The sequence below is a fragment of the Onychostruthus taczanowskii genome, unplaced genomic scaffold (assembly GCF_017590055.1).
Source record: "Onychostruthus taczanowskii isolate IOZ18803 unplaced genomic scaffold, ASM1759005v1 scaffold5, whole genome shotgun sequence".
Taxonomy (NCBI): Eukaryota; Metazoa; Chordata; class Aves; order Passeriformes; family Passeridae; genus Onychostruthus; species Onychostruthus taczanowskii.
In genome coordinates this window covers 13,106,392-13,126,938 of record NW_024502568.1, presented here as the reverse complement: position 1 = coordinate 13,126,938, position 20,547 = coordinate 13,106,392, and the positions used below count along the sequence as shown (strand labels likewise).

The window sequence follows — 20,547 nt, the reverse complement described above, 5'->3', positions numbered from 1 at the left end:
TTGTATTTATTTAGCTATGTTCCTTTTTTGATATTTCTGAGTGTCTGTATACCTGTAGAATGCCTTTTTTTTTTTTTTAGAAAGCACACTTATTTGTAAAATAACCCAAATTTCTGTTGGGAAAGTGTTGTTTACCCAGGCAGATATTCAAACCAAGAAGGTGGCCTAGCTTGGCTCTAGTCCTCGTTAGTGTCATTGGCCCTGTGTCCTCAGGGCTTTGCTACTTTTGTGAGTTTTTTTAAAGTTGTATTTATTTCTCGTGCATTGTATGGTGCTGACAAATTCTTTGTTCAGTTTTCAATTAAATGAGTGACTTGTGAATTCTTTGGGGAAGGTGATTGGCCACAGTCCCACGCAAGCTGGGTTTGTGGTGGCGGAGGAGAGCAGCGGGAAAGGGAAGTAAAAAGATGTTGGGTTATAAAACCTGGTGGGTGCTTTGCAGAGAGCTGCAGCAAGCCCAGGTGAACAACTCAGGGTTTCTGTGGGGTGAGTTGGCTCTCAGGTGCCCCTGCTCAGGGACACCTCCCCAGCAGGGCAGCCTGGCTGCCAGGAGGGCCCTGCTGCCATGGGCGTGCAGGGTGCTGCTGTGGGACCACCCTGTCCCTCTCCACTCACCTTTGGGCACGGGTGAGGCTGCCACTACCTCCACTTGTCCCCATCAGGGCTGGGTTTGCCCTGTGACCACAGCTCTGGCAGCTGCCGTGGAGGACAGCCTGCAAAAAAAGCAGGTATTCTCCATGGTAGCAAGCACTTCACTCTCTGAGTAATAAAACCATTGCTCTTTCAATAATTATTAACTCAGTAATTTCAATAATTATTCACATTTCATATTAATGATGTTATCATTATATTCAGATTGATCCTTACATGCCATTTTTAACGTTGGACTGCTTTCTATGCAAAATACTGTTTCAATTTAGAAGTGTGTCCTTATATGAAAATGGCAAAAAAACAGTTATGTTTCTGCTGAAAGCATCTAAATTATAGTTAATTTTGATGTTTTTCTGACTTAACAGTATAGATTTACCCGAGGCTTAATTACTTTGCAATGTTCTTGATCAAATGGTATGAAAGTATGTAAGTCACAGCCTGATTTTGTGGGCTTCAGGAGTTCATGAAGAAGGGCAAGCTGTGCATGATGAATGCACATGTTTATTCATTATGATTTTGTTTTGGTAGAACTTCTAAGTAAAAAAACTAAGCATTGATAGTTTTGCTTTCTTAGCTCCCAAGTTGTCGGTTTTTTTATTTTTCATGTGAAAAAGGCAATTCCTTTCTCAATATATTGCAGTGTATGTGTGGATGGCTCTACTGAAATGGAGCACTGTACACAAATAATCAAAAATGATCAATTTTAAGTTAAATCCATTGGTTTCTTGTAATGTGAATTAAGTTTTATTAATCAGAGGTCATGGGAATGGGAAAATTAGAAGTGTTTTACCATCACGGTGCAGCCATGGATTTACAAACTGTAACTTGTTCTCCAATCCAGATCTGATTTTTTTTTTCCATCTCTAATCTCCTTTCCCTTCCCATCTTTATATACACAGTCTTTTTATCCCTTTATTTTTTCCTCCTAAACCCTGACTGAATATCATTTTACCAGTAGGTTTTTTTTGTTGTAGAGGTTATAAAAAATACTGAACTCTAGTGGGAGGAAAGTGGCTGTATAACCTTGGAAGCAAGCTGATGATTAAATTTGTAATTTTGTATCCTGAAGCTTTGCTGTTGGGAATTTTGTTGGGTTTACTCTTCTTTGTACTGTGAGGTATTTCATCATTCATCACATTGCACATTGTTTTTTTCTATGGAGTCCTAATGTCTTAAGCCTGTAGGTTTTAAATGAAATATTTTTACGAGTACCACTTTAAAAGAGAAACCTCAGACTTTGGAATACTTAGTGTTGAATGTGCCATTTATGAACATTGCCTTTTTTGGGCTGCTTCACCAATGCCCTTATGGTGATGATCAAAACAGTGTAGTACCGTGGTCTGAACCCAGTATTCAAATTACTTCACGAGTTTTCATCAACTTCTTGGATGCAATTTTCTTTTTCTTTTATAATAAGGGTCATTGAAGTTATTAAGTAAGCTGAAATACTCCTACCTTTTGGGTATGTCTTTTTTTTAAAGTTAGATTTATTTCTCAAGCTTTGTACGGTATTGACTAATCCTTTGTTCAATTTTCAATTTAATGAGTCAACTCTGAATTCTTTGGAAAGGGTAATTGGTCACAGTCCCAGGCAAGCTGGGTTTCTGGTGACAGAAGAGAGAAGGGGGAAAAGGAAGTAGAAAGATGTTGCTTTATGAAATCCTGTGGGTATTTTTTATATATATTTCACCATCTATCAATAGAATATGTTGCTAATTTAAAAATAATAGAGCATAAAACCAGAGTGTATGAAGTTATAGTGAGTGCTGAAGGAAAAGAAGTTTTTAAGCTTGACATAATTTCCTATTCATTCTTTCACTTACCTTACAAAAGGGAGATGAGGCAATGGTATCTATTACTTCCCTGAGCCAGAAGATTCTGGGGAAAGAAAAAGGTCAAAAGGAATGAACTTCCACTATGGGTAGTGTTCTGCTTCTCTTGTATCTTTTTTTGGGTTTAGCCTCAATAAGTTGTTTCTGGAAGAATATTTCTTTTTAGCTCTTTTACGTGCTTTAGTGTTACAGAGGTCTAAAATTGCTTCCTGGAGAAGACGGAGTTACACAAATTGCTTTCTTGTCATTCAGATAGCTGACTATGGGGAAAGGAAATCCTACTTTTTATTAAGCAGTTATGGTCACATTGGTTGTGTGGAGAGAATGCTGCAGACGAAGATCCCTTCTGTGAAAAGTTCAGATGTTTGGTTTTTCATGAAGCGTTTTTAGAAGCTTGGTTGCAAGGCTGGCTGGTATGTGCATCCCAATTTACAGCTAACCTTCTGTTTCTAAAACATTATTTGAATCTATTGGGAGCTGATCCTTATATATATTAAAAAATAATCTGGATTATTTTTCAAGTGCAGAGGAGATAGAGCTGGGTATTGATTTTTTTTTTTGCAAAATGAATTGTCAGTATTTGACTGAACTGTGTAAAGTTATTTTCAGTTTAATAGTTGTGGCAATTTTTATAAGTGGTGGTCGTCGGTAACAGAATGAAAATCTGGTTTCTAGGTGTGCTGTTGTCTTGGTGCTGCTAATTAGCTGTGACATTGAGCTGCTGTTTCACTGCCTGCCAGTGACTTGTGCCCTATAACCATAAATAAATTGATTTGATGTGATGTGTTCAACAAAATAACCAGAAATAGATGTATGGTCGTGGAAACCTTTACTGGTTGTGTAGTTGTGTGTTTATAATGCAGTGTTTTGTCCAGAATTTAATTGAAAACAACTCAGAGTGGTTTGGCTGCCTTTCTAGGTACAGAAAAATTATTATATACAAAACCTTGGCCTTCTCGCAGCAATTATTCAGAATAAGTTAAATATAAATCCTCATTTCTTCTGGCCATGGTAACAGAATATCAGAAAAGTGTTGGTCTGGTTTTACTACTGGGCAAAGGGTGGGGTTGGGGCTTGTATGTAGCAGAAACTTCATTTTGATACAGATGGGTCTTCTATTTAATCTCTGAAGAGCTGTTAAGATCACGAATCATTTTACTACATCTGCTTTAGTTCCTTTGGGCTTAGCTAGTTCAGTGGGAATGTGGGAGTCTGAACACTCAGTGGGTTACACAGGATATTGTTCAGGCTTGTGCTTTGCTTTAATAGCCATCTAGCCATTAATGTTGATGAGAAATGTACCAGTTGCCAAGAAAATAGTGTTTCTGCAGTGCAGAAAAAGCAAACTGTTTTAAGTTCTATGATATTTCAAATTGTATGATTATGGAGCTTCTAGGTGCGTGTGAGGTCCCTGTTGCTTTGACTGTGTTATTGATAAGATGTAATTTGTATTGCCTGCAGTCTTAATTCTTTGTTTGTGAGTGTAGCTTTTCTGTCAGAAAACTTCTAAGCCCTTTAAAATGTGACTTTAAAGCCCGTTATTGAAATCAAAGAGTTACTGCTTTTTAGTGAATTTAAATTATATTGTATATCTTGTTTCCATGGAGACTAGCATCTGTAATGCATATTATTGTAATCACACTGGATAATAATTTTTCATATTTTTAGTTTTTATGGCAATATCCATGTCAGTATTCAGGTAGTTAATGCTGCTGGGTCTGATAGTGAAAATTGCCAAGCAGTTTCTCTGTCTGGAGAAAACTCTTCACTGTGTCTGTTGGTTCCATTATAAAGAACTTCACCTGATAGTCCAATATTTTGAGTTTATTGCAGGAAGATTAATAGTAGCTGTCACATCACCATTAATTAGATACTTTCAAGATACATATAAATAATTAGTGGTTTAGAGGGTTTACTTTTAATGCATACACTGGAATGTTTTCAGGTTTTTTGCTTCCATCTCAGAGATGAGCAAACCCCTGGGTTGCCCTGTCCCATGTGCACGTATTCACAGTGCATAAACTCACAGGTCCTCATCAATCTCCTTTATCTGTAATTTGCAATGCAATGGTTCATAACAAGGTAAAGTTTTTATTGGTTTGATGTCACATATGATATTATTAATGAACTAAGTAACATTATTTCAGTATTTCTTATTAGACTACCTGAGTTTTGCACAAAATATTTACATGATGACCAAGTAATGCTTAAGCAATATTGGAGGAAACCTTTTTCCAATCAAAGGCTTATATGGTTATATAACATTAGGGGGAAAAAAAGATTTTTTTTTCATTTTTTCAGAGCCAAAGGAAATCATCAAAGTTGGATTTACTAAAGACTAAAAGGAAGTCAGTGAGTAAGAGCACTCAAACACGAGCTATGTTGGTGTTTGTGCTAAATTGCTCTGCAAAGAAGAGCTCCACCCAAAACTGAAGGCCTTTATTTTACCTACTTTTGACACTTCAAAGTTAAATGCAGGCTTTCTGCTGCCTTGTCTTTATCTCCTCCATTCAAGTCCTGTAATTGCTGTAAGAATGCCCCAGCAATTCATGATAATTGCTAAACAGTTTGCTTTTTACATGTCGTGTAACCTGCTTCACTATGCAATTGGAAGGTGCAATTTTTTAGGAGTAGCTTAGCCAAAGAGTACCTGCAATGTGTCAGAAGTATTTGGGAAAGTAAGATACAGCTCCTCATTCTGTTCAGTAATAAGCCTGTTCTGGATTTTGCTGATGTAAAAAGTTTTCAGTGCTCATCAGGCAGACATGCAGATGTTTAATTTTCCTGCGATGAATTGTCACATTTCTTTTCAGACAAGTAGTTTATGATGGTGAAGTTAGACATGTGCACAACATTTGCCATATTGTGGCATTAATGAATTGCTATTTTAAATATGATCTTGGCCCAACATGTAACTCATTTCAGAACGAAATTATCGTCATATTTTTAAACTTTTATTTTTTGGGTTTTACGAGTTATCATGTAGAACAGAAAATTAACCCCACTGGCTTGCTATTTAGGATGACTAGTAATAAAATATCAAGACCTTTGTCCAAAAGTACACTTCTTCCTAAAAATAAAACAAACTAAACAGGAAAAATGCCGTGTTCATCTGAGACCGTTGCGTCTCCCCATGCACAGTTCACAAGGCTGCAAAGATTAACAGTAAAAGGTAGAACATCCCACTTCCCTTTTTTCATTGTTTTGTAGTAATCAAAAACCTGGTTTTCCTAATATTCCACAAAACAGTTGGTGCCTATTTGTTCAGTAACATACAAGGAGACACCAAGGTGTAACCAGTCCTATAAAGTTGCTCCAGCTGATAGGGTATGGAATGCAAATATATGTCAAAGATGCATAAATGACAAAATGGGCAGTGTTGAATCAAAGGAAAGAAGCTGAAGAACTTATTTTCTGATATTGCACTAGATATTTTCTGATATTTGTACTAGAACAATTGTATGTGAATAATTAGTCTCAAGATGATTTCAAGTGTTGGCTGATTCCTTTGTTTCACTGATGAAAATTGTTTTCAGGACAGAGTGTATTGTTCAGAGGTTTTGGAGAGAAAGGAGAGCAGTGTGCAAAGTTAACGTTTTTAGGGGGTTAAGCAAGTGGAAGTCTGCTCAGGGCAGCTGAGTACAGAAAAACCCTCCTGGTTCACGGGGTTTCAGCACACAGTAAGAGCTGCAGTGGAGGAAAGGAGAACACCAGGTTAAGCAAAAACCAATTAATTAAAACTGCCTAAAATTTGAATATGTCTAAAATTTTGATCAGCCTGGTCCAGAAACCCACAACAAACACTCCAGTGAATTTTGGGTGCAAGTAAGGAATGGTTTAGCTATCAAATAAGTGGCACAGAACAGAAAGAGAAGTTATGAAAATGTGGTTGTTACTTTATTTTTATTGGTGATATCTCCTTATGGTAAAAGTCCATTTTAGTAGCTCTTTCAAACTTATTTTGGTTTTGCATGTTGAGTTTTTAATAATATTATCAAATTATTTCTTTCAGGCAAAATGGGCATAAGAATATCTTTATAGCAGTTGCTCAGTTATGACTGTAAAAGGAATTGTGCAAAAACTGTAATTGGGATTGCTGTTCAACAGGAATTTTTTATAAGCAGCAGATAGTTTCCTTTTGATTTCTTTTTGGAAGTTCTACTCACACACACACACATATATATATATATTTAAATGTTTAAGTGTACTAATAAATTTAGTTATTTCACCTACCATTCTGTATATCTAGAAGAAATGCATATTCATTCAACATATTTGTCTGATATGTTTTGTCAAAATATTAAGAAAAACTGAGGGAACAAATCAAAATGTTTGTTGAAATTAACTGAATCAATGTAAACCTCGGAATGGTAGAAAAAAACATTTAAATTTCCAGTTGAATGATACTCAAGATGTGTATGTCTGGTGTGGAGGAACGATCACATAGCCAGAAAGACTATGTTAGTTATTGTCATAGAAGTTTTGATACAAATTGTGGAACAGTAGCAATTTTAGATTTTATTATTTAGATTCAGTTTATGGGAAAAATGGAATCAGATTTTTATTGAAGCAGTTTTCTATTAATTATTTGAAAAAAAATCACAAATCAGTAAATTAATTTTCAAGTTTGTAAATGTGTTTTCTAGTATGTTTTAGTTTCTTAAATGGCATATTGCTTCTAGCTGTAGTGTGTACTGATGTTTTAAGTAGCCAGTGTGTTCTCTTTTACATTACATTACCATGAGTTTTTTTCTAATAAGTGATTTGCAATTAATGCCTCTTTCTAGTAGGGAGGAAAATAACTTAAGTCAATTTTCTATCTAGATTTAATTTGATTGCAGAGATTATTTCCTTCCTTTTCACTGTTTGTTGTACTGTATAGTGTAGTTCTTCTATAAATATTACTACAGCTTTTTCTTTTATTTAAACCTTCTGTCAGTGTGTTTGAACTTTTCTGAACGCACTAAAGGAAATAGACAGGTTAAATCTGGAGATGGAGGCACATCCACACGTGTGCATCATTGCACCTGTGCAATGTGAGTACAGCATGGAACTGATAATCAGGGCATACTTTAATGACTACCGAGCTGTTTAAGCATCCCATGAACAGCTATCCCATGAGGGATAGCTCTTGACTGCTCAGAAAACATTTATCTTCGTGTAATTGGGAGCTTTCTCAGTGCCTGGGAAATGAAAATATTTCTGTCATTGTGGATTCCTTAGTCCAGGTTTACATCAGAACGCGTCTGGGGTTAGCGTGCCCCGTGGAAAAGGCTGGAAAAGGCTTGTGCTACACTGCTACAAGCTCTCTTTAGGCTTCAGGGCTGTGTCACAAGGAGAAGAAAAACATCTACTCCTTTTCTAAACCATAGATTGAAATCCTCCCAGAACATTACAAGAAAATTATTTTATTTCCTTTGTGTCCAGTGTTTCTGAGGAGCAAATCGTGGGTCTGGCGATACACTTTTCCTTTCAGTGCCTCCTCTCCCCTGTAAATAATCTCACAGCCTCTTTGCTGTGCAGGTCATACATAATAACTGTATTCGTAATAGGGTTGAAAAAAGCAATAATACTAAAGTCAGTGTTTTAAGGATGTTTGCCAAAAACGTTTTTTCAATAATACAAAGAACTAAGTCTTCTGAAGAGAAGAAACTGTTTCCCAGTTTTGGACTTTAATGTTTTGGGGAATTTTGACATGAAATATTCCTTCCTCTCCTCTCGGCGTGCGGGGTTGTCTGGGAGAATGTAATACTTTACAGACATATTCACAGAAATTTTCACTTTTTTTCCTCAAAAGGCACTAGACCATACCTTGCAAGAATACTTAAGATCCCCTTTGGCCCCTCTGATAGTTCGGCCAAAAAGAAATATTTTTATTCATAATACAGCACTGACATGGGTTCAGTTTCTGCTACACAGAGTGTGTTACATACCCCTGATGGGGAATATGAACAGTTTGGAAAAACAGTATTTTTCTAGTTGATGTAAAGTCAGTAAAATAGGATTTCTTATTTGTGCTTGGGTGATGAAGCTTTTCTTAGGAATTATTCAAAAGACTGTGACATGCTTACTAAATTCTAGTAAAGACTTATGATGTTAATGCTTACAAATAGTTAAGCAAATTTAGACTATTACAAATAATTTTACAGTGTAAAGTTAAGCTTACAAAAACAACTATTTCCTTTTTAGTTTGTGAAAATAAGCAGTTTGGTTTAAAAGCAAAAGTCTAATGCTCCAATTATCCTGCCGTGGCTTAATTTTGTTATTTTCTATTTTTGTATGCATCTAATAGTTTTTAAAGTTTAGGTGTACGATATTGCACTGCTGGTCAGAGATTGTCATACACACTTTGCTAGATGTTGTAATCTCTGTGTTTATTAATGGACATGATTTATTATGTCTTGTCTTAGAAATTCTGAATGGAAGTGCTGTATCTAATGTTAATTTAGATTCTGCTTATGAGACTACAGTATTACTGGTGGCATTCTTACCTCTGAATCAAATAATAATCTAACTTCATATATAGTTTTGGAATAAATAGTAAATGAGATGGCATCACATTTTTCTATTGCCTGTAAAAGGGATGTTTATTTATCATCCCATTGTATTTGTAAATTATTTCAGACTGATAATTTCATGAAGCCTTTGAAGATTAAAACTGCATCATGTTTTGACATTTGTGTAAATATTTGGCCATTTAAATGATACTAGCAAGCTGTAAACTTGTGATTAATCACTGTGGAGCTGTGGAGTTCAGTGCTGGTATGCTGGAAAAGGTTTGGAAAAATTTCTTTTCACTGACATTCAGTGCTGGGCTTTGAGAACAGCAAGGCTGAGGCAAGGAAAGGCCGTGAGACACAAGATGATTTTCTCCTGCATTGTGTTTCCAGAGCACACATCCAGTATTGAACTGAAAGTGGCAGTGGGGTTGTGCTGTGGAATTGATGCTTCTGGACTTTGTCCTGTAAAAGCCAAGTGTTCACAGCTCCACATCAAAATGTTCTATTAATTCTAAAGTTAATGGACATCTTGTGTTTTCTTGTTTTGTTGCTGGGTTTGGGGGATTTTTTAATAATAAAACACTAAGGAAATTACTACCTTTTTTTTTTCTCTTCAGGATAGTCATTCCTGTTTTGTTGCATCTTAATGTCAACAAGTATTTAATAAATAGTCAGGGGATTGTTTGGTTTGTTTTTTTTTTTTAAGATAAATTTTCTAAGCTCTGTGATACAGTTTAGCTCTAACTATTTCAATATAAAATACATTGAATGTATGCCTGTCACTGACAAAGAATTACTAATATCTGCTTTGTCTTGCTCCTTATTTGAATAACTACTAAGGTTTGCAGGAACTAGTAAAATAGAGCTATTAATTAGATCAAATTAAAATAAACTTGCTTTAATATGATATAGCTAATTGGTTCAAATTTCCCTTTCTCCTGGGTGCAGCTGTTAGTTTTTCTCCCTTGCAGCAAGGTTTCTTGATAATAAATGTCCTTTCATTATTAGCAATTTTCTTCCAACCTCTGTGTCCTTTAACTGAAATTCATCCTCCTCGTGATTAGTGTTCCAATAGGTCTTTGGCTCTTCACATTTATTATCAAGCCTTAATTTGAGGGGGAGACAGAAAGGCATAAAGTAGCTGTGCTGGGTATACAAAGATGCTTGGGTTTGTGCAGGAACTTTTTGGGGTGGGGGGGTTTTTGAGAGCTCCAAATAGTCTTCACCTGCATTCATCTTGGTCTGAGACAGGGTGGTGTTTCTTGCAGGTGCCAGAAAGAATAATGAAGGAAACCATTCATCTGGTTTGGGTTGATAAATAAAACCACTTTACTTCATGAGAAAGCTTGTGACTGTGCCAAAGATAATAAAAAGTTGAGATGAACTTTGCTTGTTACGTTCAAAGGAACTCTCCTTCCAAAAACAGCTTTCCATCAGATACTGCTGGAATATGGGAAGTCTCCTTGCCATCAGTGAGTCATACTTGTTGTAATCTGCAGGCTGTGTCCCTGCATGGGAGCCAAATGTTCAGAGATACCTACATATCTTGGGTCCCAGCTGTCCCTCATTTCTTTCATGTGGTCTCTCCCTGGAGGAGGAGGGAAGGGTGAAATGCTGGGGATCACCTCGAGAGTTTCTAGTTTTTGCACTACAGAATATTTTTGCTGTTAAGTCATCCTCTGTGTAGTTCTGCTCAAAGGAGTCCTTGGATTCAAAGGAAACTCAAGAACATCAGAGTCTGTACTGACAAGTGCTTTAAAAAAGAGCTTTTGGTAACTTTTTTTATTCTTTTCTACTGTCTAGTTGTGCCCTTTCTTCATACCTGGTCATCGTGCACTTTGCCATGATTGCAAGTACCAATAGTGGTTAGAGGTCATTCCTGCCTTTCTTCAAAAAGTCACATGTTGAACACCAGCTCTTCCTCCTAACATTCTCTTTCAGACAAGACTTGTGACTTTCTGGAGAAATCTTATCACCTTGAGCCATTCTTAGAATGGATGAGAAAACACGAACTGTAGAAGAAAGGAGCTGGCCTGAGGTAACTCCTGTGACAGGGTTGTGGTGGCCACCTTCCTTCAGTAGGTGGTTGCTTTTGTGCTCTGCTCAGAGACTGAGTGGACAAGAGTTGTCTCATGCTGAGAACATCTCACAGCAATGTCCTCTTGTGCTCCCATGCAAAGCTAACAGGAGGTGCACCCTGGGCAGGCCTTGACTCTCAAACATCTTGTCATGCTGAAGAGCTCGAGTTCTGGGCTTTGAGCTACAGAACTAATGTAAGATTTCAGAAGAAACTATATACAGTCAAAATAGATGACTTCCTAAAGGAGTATAATTAAATGGCCAGAGCAACAGGGTGTTAAAAGGAAAACCATCTTGAGGTTTTTGTTGGGCTTTTCTTTTTTCTTTTCACTGTTCTAAGCATCAATTTGTTTCCTGGAATTCTCTCACTAAACATCTTTCTACTTCAGTGCACTAACAGAAATTAGGAGGAAAAGTGGTTATAATTTGTTTTTCAGCCTTTTGTAATTTTCATGTTTGTCAGCATTCCTTAAATGTGAGTTTTCTTCCTGATCTTCATTATGATAGTTCCTCTTCTATTCAAACGCAATGATTTGGAAATATTTTTTGAGCTTAATCACTTAGAGTGATACTTACAAAGGAACCATCATAGGAAAACTGAGATTTTAGTACTTGGACTCCAAGTAAAGCTCAGAAATAATGGTTTCCTCATTGTTTGATAAGAATGTGCAGTTATATTATTGTGATCTTTGGATGTTGTTTTTGTTGCAGCTTTGCATGCTGCCAAAGCAAATTCACTGTTTTTGACAGTTAAAATATTCAATTAGTGTTGTTTGAAATTGCAGTAATTGTTCATGTTGTTTCTATACAGCACATTGCAACATTTGTGTATTGCTAGCTTAAAGCTATAGTGCATATAAATAAAGGGCTAAAGCAGAAGAGCAATTTTTTTAAAAAAAGTTTGTCTTCTTCCACAGACATTTCTAATACTTTGTTTCTTAACGCTTAGTAGCTTATTGTTTAAATTTTTTAAAATTTAATTATGTAACAGTAGTTTTGGTGTAAATGAGGATGGCATTTAAACAAATAAATGAACAAAAATCAATCTGAAAACTCCATCAGGGTTGTTTCTGTAGGCAACTATTTACTTGTTTCATTCTGGAATAACCTTAAAGTCTTGGAACTGCAATTAAGCTTATATTGGTCTTGTTATTCTTGTATACATTACTGGATGCTAACAATAGGAGTTTGAGAAAAAAGAGTAGGTGCCTGTGGGAAACGCAGAAAATAGTGACAGAGCTTAGAAAGTTAACACAAGTCTGCTTCTTCATACTCAGTGCTGTTCTATAGCAAACTGCTGAGCTGCACAGCATTTTTATTTCTGTAAAGAACTGAACTACAATTAAAAAAGAATCAAGGATGCAGTGCTATTAGGATTATGGGAAAGGAGTGACAGCCATGCAGCCAAGGAGAGAGCCGTGGACTGAGCCAAGTAATCCACTTCCATCTGTGGAAAGCCATTGCACAAACTGAGTAAATGAGCACATCCTCCAAAGAGGAGGCTCAGCTTCAGACAGTTCAAACATCCACAATTGAATAGCAACAAAGTAAATGCAGAAGGCTGGAGGAGAAGGCTGTCTACCTGAACTCAGTAAATTGAAACCAAATATAAAATTTCCTGTGGAGGTTTCTACACTGTCGGCCTCTCTCTTCTTGGGAATCAAAAAAAAACAAATTAAATTTCTGTCCTTGAAGCTGAAACATATGAGTTCTCCTTTCAAATAGAATATCTGTTGATGGAATGGTGGTAGACAGTCATTTGAAATAGTCTAAAAGGAATGTGCTTTAGAGGAAAAAATGATACTGTTAAATTCATTAAGGACTGCTTTTATTAGGAAAAGAGTTGCCAAAGATCTCAGACACTGAGATCTGTAAATAATTGATCCCTACCTAGATCTGTCATATGAAAACCAGCTACAGGGATTGCACCTCAGTTGTCCTTTTTTGGTTTTTTGTTTGTTTGTTTTTAAAAAGGTATTTGGGCTTATTTGAGTTAAAATTTAAATTGTATTTCTTTTTCAAGATAAGTATGTGAAATATTGTATTTTCTGCCGGGCTGTTGGGATCCACTCTGGCTAGCTATAGACCATTGCCCACAACACATATGAGAAAAGGGTTTGCCTCATTGAAGAAACTTTTTAGGCTATTGTTAATTGAGGGTTGTTCTAAGTATACTTAAGCAATCTGTAAGTACGTAAGAGTTTTGTCACTCCAAACACCTTTTTGCACAGACTACTGGAAAGCTGCTCATAGCGTTAGGTTTTATAACACAAATGAGATACATTCAAAGTGACACCTAGATTGATGGTGCAGTGCTCCTAATAAAATGGATAATGAGGTTGTGTTTAATAGTAGTGTTTTATTTAGGATTGGGACTTTCTGTGAATGTCTCCAAAGGTGTAAAATTAGTTAGCAGACTGTTAATGAATTAGGTGAAGTCAATGGATATCCTAATGCGTTTTTAAAGTAATAATTTGTTTTTAATATTAAAATGGTATAATTGTATTTAATTTTTATTTAGATTATTGATAGTAGCCATGAGTCCTTGCAGTCAGCTTTACTGAGATACTTTTGACTTGTTTCTCTGCAGGCAGAACTTGTGAAAGGGAATCTGCAAAGCGTTGGGCTCACGCTGCGCCTTGTGCAGTCCAAGGAGGAGGATGCAGGGCACGTTGTCATCGAAACTGTGACTCCAAACTCACCTGCTGCAGCTGCTGATCTACAGAGAGGAGACAGACTGCTGGCAATTGGCAGTGAGTGACATTTCACAATGAGGGTCGTCTTGTTGTGTATGCAGTTCAGCCAATCTCCCTTTCTTAATAGTTACAGTTGTGCTTGGCACTCTAAAACTAACACTTTTGTATTTATGGTCACTTAAGGTCTTTGCTTGTTTTATTTTCTTGCATATTTATTTACTCCTTCTTAGGTAAAAGGCAAAAGAAACTTGAATAAACATTTGGCAACAACATTAAAAACAGAATAAACAAACTAACAAAAGAATAAAAAACCGAGCCAAAACATTAATGTGACTGGGCTAGCAGGAAGTTTAACCTTTTACAGAGGTTTTACAGACCAGAGCTTAAAATCTGCAATGAGTTCTTTTGCTTAGGTACTGTCTAAATAAATCCCCATTGCAATACTCCAGTAATTTAAAAGGGTTTTCAGTTCCTTTGAATGATTGCTTTAGAACAAAGGAAAAGTAATTTTTATGTGATCCCCTGCATGACTGTATTTGGACTGTGTGCTCATTAAGATATTTTAGCTGTAATTTGGAGGTACATCAAATGGCTCTGAAAGATGGTTCAGCTCTCTCCAGCCACACTGATAATGTAGCATTATGCCCATATTTCATTAACACATTGGAAGTATTTTCATTTTAGCCTGTTTCTGTTATAACTGTGTTTAAAGATACCCATCTTTTTTGAGTCCTTTGTTAAATGTCTACTGCTGAAAAGTCCAAACTTACAGTAAAAGCAAGGTTAAAATTGTTTCCATATCAAATCAGCATTACTTTGTAAGTTTATAGTATTATTATGAGCAGCAAACTGGAGTGTTTATGTAATTATTTTTTCCAGCTTCATATTTTTATGAATAAAATGGAAAGAATCCATCTGTTACATTTCAATTAAGCTCTTCTGTCATAATTGACTTCCTTTGTTACTGAGCAACAATGCGTTTGTTGACTATTTTTGGTCACTTAGATTATTATCATAATTAGAACTTAATAATGTTTGTCTTTTTTTTTTTTTTTAATAGGTGTTAAAATCACATCAACTGTCCAAGTATTGAAGCTGATTAGACAAGCTGGGGAGAGAGTTTTAGTCTTTTATGAAAGGCCTGTTGGGTATAATCAGCATGGCTCAGCACTGCAGGATGGATTTGGACAATTGGAGGACACAGCTTTCTTGGCACAGGCAGAAGATGACCAGAATAGTTTAGCAGCTGATACTGATAGCAGAGATTTTGATTCAGAATTTGAAGACTTAACCTGTGATACACCTGACCAAAAGGAAGATCTGCCAACATCTCCCAGTCCCAAACGGTCGGTAGTAATTCTTGCTGCTGCTAAACCTCTTGGAACTATATCACCCATCCTGAACCGAAAACTGCATTTAGGAAACTACCAGGCAGCATCCAAAACGCAACAAAAAGATGGGGCTAAAGTGGCAACACCTAAAACTGTTGAGGTTTCAGATGCACCACAGCCATCAGGTAAACAGTCACAAGGATCTAGTACTAAGCCTCCTGTGCCACCTAGGCCCCAAATTAAGCCTGTTTTGTCTAGTAGTGATAGCCAGACTGTGTTAGAAACGGCAAGTGTATGTTCTGATAAACCAGAGAGGCCACCTCCACCTGCAAGTAACGGAGAAAAATCTACAGAGAAGCTAATTAAAGTTAGTGATCAGATAGAAGACCCAGCAGTACCAAAAGTAGTAACTGCACCAAAGCAAGATACATTAAAAGATGGACTTACAGAAAATGCACGTAGTTGCAAAGATAGTGATGATCATCGAACGTGGGAGTCACCAGAAATTCCTTACAAGATCCGTCAGGGCCGATGGCCGATGACGAGAACGTCCTCCTGTCTATTTGAAGTAGAAAAATACCATAAGTACCTTAATGTTGCACTGTGGTGCAGAGACCCTTTCAAAGCAGGTGGTTTTATCTGCTTAGGATATGCAAGCATAAAACTTGAAGAGATTGCTTTAGATTGTCTAGCTACGTCCTCGATGGAATTTGTTAGAAAATTTCAGCTGCGTGCTCCTACACCTAAAGCAGCAGTCACCAGAACGGCGCTGCGGAGTTTGACAACCCATAAAGGTTTCAATGAAAAATTTTGTTACGGTGACATAACTTTAAAATTCAAATATTTAAAAGAAGGTGAAGTTGATGATTCGAGCGTATTTCTGGAGAAAGAGAGAGAGAGTCACGTAGAAGAAGAAGCTCGTGCCCTTCAGAAAGAGGATCCTTTTATGGGACAAGTTCTCACGGAGAACAGGCATAACTTTCAAGATACTCAGTTTCAGAATCCAACTTGGTGCGATTACTGCAAAAAGAAGGTGTGGACTAAAGCAGCTTCGCAGTGCATGTTCTGCGCTTACGTTTGCCACAAAAAATGTCAAGAGAAATGTTTAACTGAGATGCCCTTTTGTGTAGGAGCTGAAAAGCGGCTCGATCGAACTGGGGGCGCCAGCAGAGCCGAGGGCCAGGAGGCTCCAGCAGCCGCATCCCTTCGGGTTGATTCCGAGGCCAAGTCTGCTAACAGAACTACAGGACTGACCAGGCACATCATCAACACGAGCACGCGGCTGCTGAACCTCCGGCAAGTGCCCAAACCCCGCCTGGCCGAGCAGGGCCCGGACGTGGCCGAGCCTTCGCCGAAGCACACCCCGAACACGTCCGACAACGAGAGCAGCGACACCGAGCTGAGCGGGCCCAGCAGCCCCTCCAAGCGCGCCGCGGGCTCCGGCATCAAGCTGGTCCGCAAGGAGGGCGGCCTGGATGACAGCGTCTTCATCGCTGTGAAGGAAATCGGCCGCGACCTCTACAGGAGTTTACCCACAGAGGAGCGCTTTCAGAAATTGGAGTTCATGTTGGATAAGCTGCAGAATGAAATAGACCAAGAGCTGGAAAACAATAATTCGCTGGTTAAAGAAGAAAAAGAGACGACCGACGTGAGGAAAAAAGCCCTGATTTCTGCTGCACTAGCCAAGTCAGGTGAGAGACTGCAGGCCCTCACGCTGCTGATGATCCACTACAGGGCAGGCATTGAGGATCTAGAGTCCCTGGAGAACATGTTCTTAGAGAGGCAATCCAAAAAACTGACTAAAGATTTTGAGGAACCCAGTATAGCAGAAGAAGTGGATAGCGAAGATGGCAGTCTGACAGAGGCTCCGACATTGAACATCATATCAGAAGAACCAGTTGATCCACCTCAATCTGATATTTACTGATATTTACATATTTAGTCTTTGAAGGAATGGACTAAAAGAATACTTTGCACTTAACTCCAAACACACACAAATTAAATTAAAACACTGGTATAATGTGCGTGTCCTGCTTCTCCACAGTTAATTGCTAATAGTGGTTCTTCTCCAGCTACAGCACCATCATTTTGTTAAAGTAGCTGGTTAAAACTACACTTTGGGGTTTATATTGGAAATTTATTTTTAATAACTTATTTTTATTTTTTCTAATTATGTAACCTTACCATTTCACATCAATGTGTGTGGTTTCCTTAATGCATTACTTGACCCCACTTCCCCTCTCTGTATTTTTTTTTTAAGCTAGTGTTTTCAATGGGAAACAGGCAGGGTTTTCAAAATGTTTAGTATCCATTGTATGATGAAAACATTATAAGCTTGTTGCATGCCTAAGCTGATGACTGACTCAGAAGTCACCAAGGGGCCAGGCTTTTAAGTGTTGATCACAGTTTTATTGTATGTCTTCTAGGTAGTTGTGTATTTTTTGCCAAACATATCATGAAAGCAAACAAAAGGTCTTTCATTTTCTCTGTTCTTAATACTTACTGAAGTTATCATTGCATATCATTTGTTTTCCATGTTTTTGTTAAATACAAGAACTTTGTGCAGTTTGTATTTAACATGAATTATAGTAATGCTATGCTAAAAAAAATCCTCCTTAGAACTTTGGACTATTGTTAGATATCAAAAGTATAAACTGGTATCTCATAATAATTTAATTGGGAATATTTTCAAGGTAAAAGGCTCATTGCCTTCCAGAACGAAGTCATATGTTTGTGATGTTGTATTATCTGATAGCCTGATAAAGGAGAGTTGTTCTTCACAAGAGTTGGAGGTTTCATTGCCTTCTGTGAAAAAGCATGTAATCATGGTGTAAGTAATATAAAGAAATTAATATTTTGCTGCAGACTATCATTTTGGAAAGCTTAAGGTGCAAAATACAAAGTAACTAATGTTCTCTCAACACTTTTGAGTAATCATAGCATGGTGAGTTGCATTCAGCTTCTCAGACAGAAGATAGAGTCTGAGCAGAAGGATCACCTTTGTCAGCAAAATGTCTTATAGTGTATATAACATGTTTTATTTGAGTCAATTTGTGAGTCCAGTAGAGATGAGGAAGAAATTCAGCCAGCTGCTTTGAAAAGATCTGTCTGGTCTTGTGCTATGTGTAAACTGTGGATCTTAGCATCACCTGGCTAAGGCCATCATTCTTATTTATTTCCTGTAGACATTGTTTCATCTTCTGTGTATAGAAATTTTGTATAAAATATCATCCTTTTTTTAGGTACTGTGCTAGGTACTCGTATCATTATCACTGGTATTGCTGGTAGTAGAAAAAAAAAAGCCTTTGTTGGAGTGGAGTTCGAGATGGTAAAAATAACTGCTTTAGTTTTTGAGGTCATCTGTAATGTACCTCTCGTTTAAATTTGCTTCTTGGTTTAGTTTGTGATGGGCAAAATTAAGAAGCAGTGGTTTTCATCATGGGACAGTGTGCTTGTGCTTCTAAGCGAAATGGTTACTGCCAGTCATTCAACTACTTGCACTTTTTAGTGAGTTCTGGGCAGTTGATACTACTTAGTTGATGTATGGAAAACTATCCATGCTAAAACAGGCATGTGACACACTTCTGAAATTAAGCTTTAGCAAATAATCGCACAAAATGAGCTTCCCTTCTTGTCTGAAAGTTATTTAACCTGTACTTGCTTGAGATGCATATTAAGACTTCCCCACTCCGTTTTCTCAGCAGCTTACCATTGGTGGTGATCTGCATTCAATGCCATCAGTGTTTGCTCTTACAGACTACTACAGAGGTTTTCAAATATATCCAAGTGCTTCATTTAAGCCCTGGTGCACATGAAGGAGCTGTGAAAACAATGCAAATACTGATTTACTGATTTCAAAAACACACATTCATGGTTTTAAATTGACTCCTGTAACACGGTGGGTAAGAAAAGCTGGGTATCGTTTTCCTCGCATAGTGTTGCTAATGATGATGATTGTAAGAGGTTAAATTAAATGTAGTGCAATATTTTTAAATATACTGAATGGAAAAAGGGCAAAATAGTTGTATTTTAGTGATAAGAAGGAAAACATGAATTCCTATCTGGCATTATTTACAATAAGCAGTGAATCTCCAGGGGGAAATTGTAATACTACATTCCTGATGTAATCTTTGCTTCATGCTTGACTGTAAATAGCTGAAAATAAAGAATACCACAGAAAACAAGAATATCTTGACTTAATGATATCTGAATAGGTGGCAGCTACACACATTTGCAGAAGACCTGCCTAATATGATTTTGTTGGCTATTATTTTATCATGAGAATAAGCTTTAATAAAATAGTTTTGCTAAATTATCAACTTTCTTGCATTGTGTCAATGTTTTTTAAATACTTTTATTGCAGTAGCTTATCATCTAAAGCCATCTCTTAAAGGAAGGATTTTCAGGGGAGAAACACATTTTGCATTATATAAAACTACCGATAACTGGATAATTTGAGCTGAGAAATTTGAAACAAAGCATCTGTGGAAGTTTGCAGCTGCAGAGGAGGAATAAATAGTGGGAGCAAATGAATAAAGTGTCTTTATCACACCTGAATTGACAGAGATCAAAATATAGAAAATAGGGAAAATCCACATTTTTCTAGGACAGAAGGGGATTTTTGTATATTTTCCAAGTAAAATGTCTTCCTGACAGTCACCAAAAAAGGTTTGGCTACTCACTACTTAAAAAATCCAAAACAACTGCTAAGTTTTTATTTGGGAGTGGAGAGAAAGGTGGCACAGAGATTACAAACATGAGTGTCTGTGGGGTTTTTGATTAACCTTCCTCTTCTGATGGAGCAGGAGTGGAGCAGGAGAAGGGAGTCACAGCACTGCACTGATCTGTCAGCAAACCCTGGGGAGATGCTGCTCCCTCAGGCCCAGCAGAAACTGGCACCAGCTGTAGAAAAGGAATGTGGTCCATTTCTCTTTCCTTGGTCTCCTCCTCATACTCATGTTGCAGATTAATGCAACCTCCTCCTTAGTTTTGGTGTGCTCAAACATTCAAAACCAAGCCATGAAGTGGCACCAGCTGTAGAAAAGGAATGTGGTCCATTTCTCTCTCCTTGGTCTCATACTCATGTTGCAGATTAATGCAGCCTCCTCCTTAGTTTTGGTGTGCTCAGACATTCAAAACCAAGCCATGAACAAAGCCTTTTTGTGCTTTTAAAAAAATGTGAGTTGCTGTGTTTGAATTATGTGTTAGTGAACTCAAGAAATACACTGGTTGATCAGCTGGCAAAAAGATGAACACGTCCTGTAATAATTCAGAATTCTTGCATTGGTATTTCAGTCTCAGATTTGATCAGATTGACAATTTGATGTTGACCAAAAGTCTTCAGTGACGTTAAGTGGAATAACATTCCTAGGGGCAAAGTTTCATTGTGCAAATGACAGTAAAATCTGAGCCTACTATAAATAGCCACTGATCTGCACAATTATTACTTACTTGGTGA

The 20,547-nt window shown here is 37.3% G+C and overlaps 1 protein-coding gene across 1 annotated transcript in view; it reads left to right on the top strand.

Moving 5' to 3' along the window:
- Nucleotides 1–19,404, top strand: part of PDZD8 (PDZ domain containing 8) — a 52,990-nt gene extending 33,586 nt beyond the window's left edge. Inside the window, exons 4-5 of the mRNA XM_041415648.1 lie at nucleotides 13,653–13,815; nucleotides 14,819–19,404. Coding sequence (XP_041271582.1) covers nucleotides 13,653–13,815; nucleotides 14,819–17,016 — 2,361 coding nt within the window. The 3' untranslated portion in view covers nucleotides 17,017–19,404. The remainder of the gene's footprint in view (nucleotides 1–13,652; nucleotides 13,816–14,818) is intronic.
- Nucleotides 19,405–20,547: the final 1,143 nt, after the last annotated feature.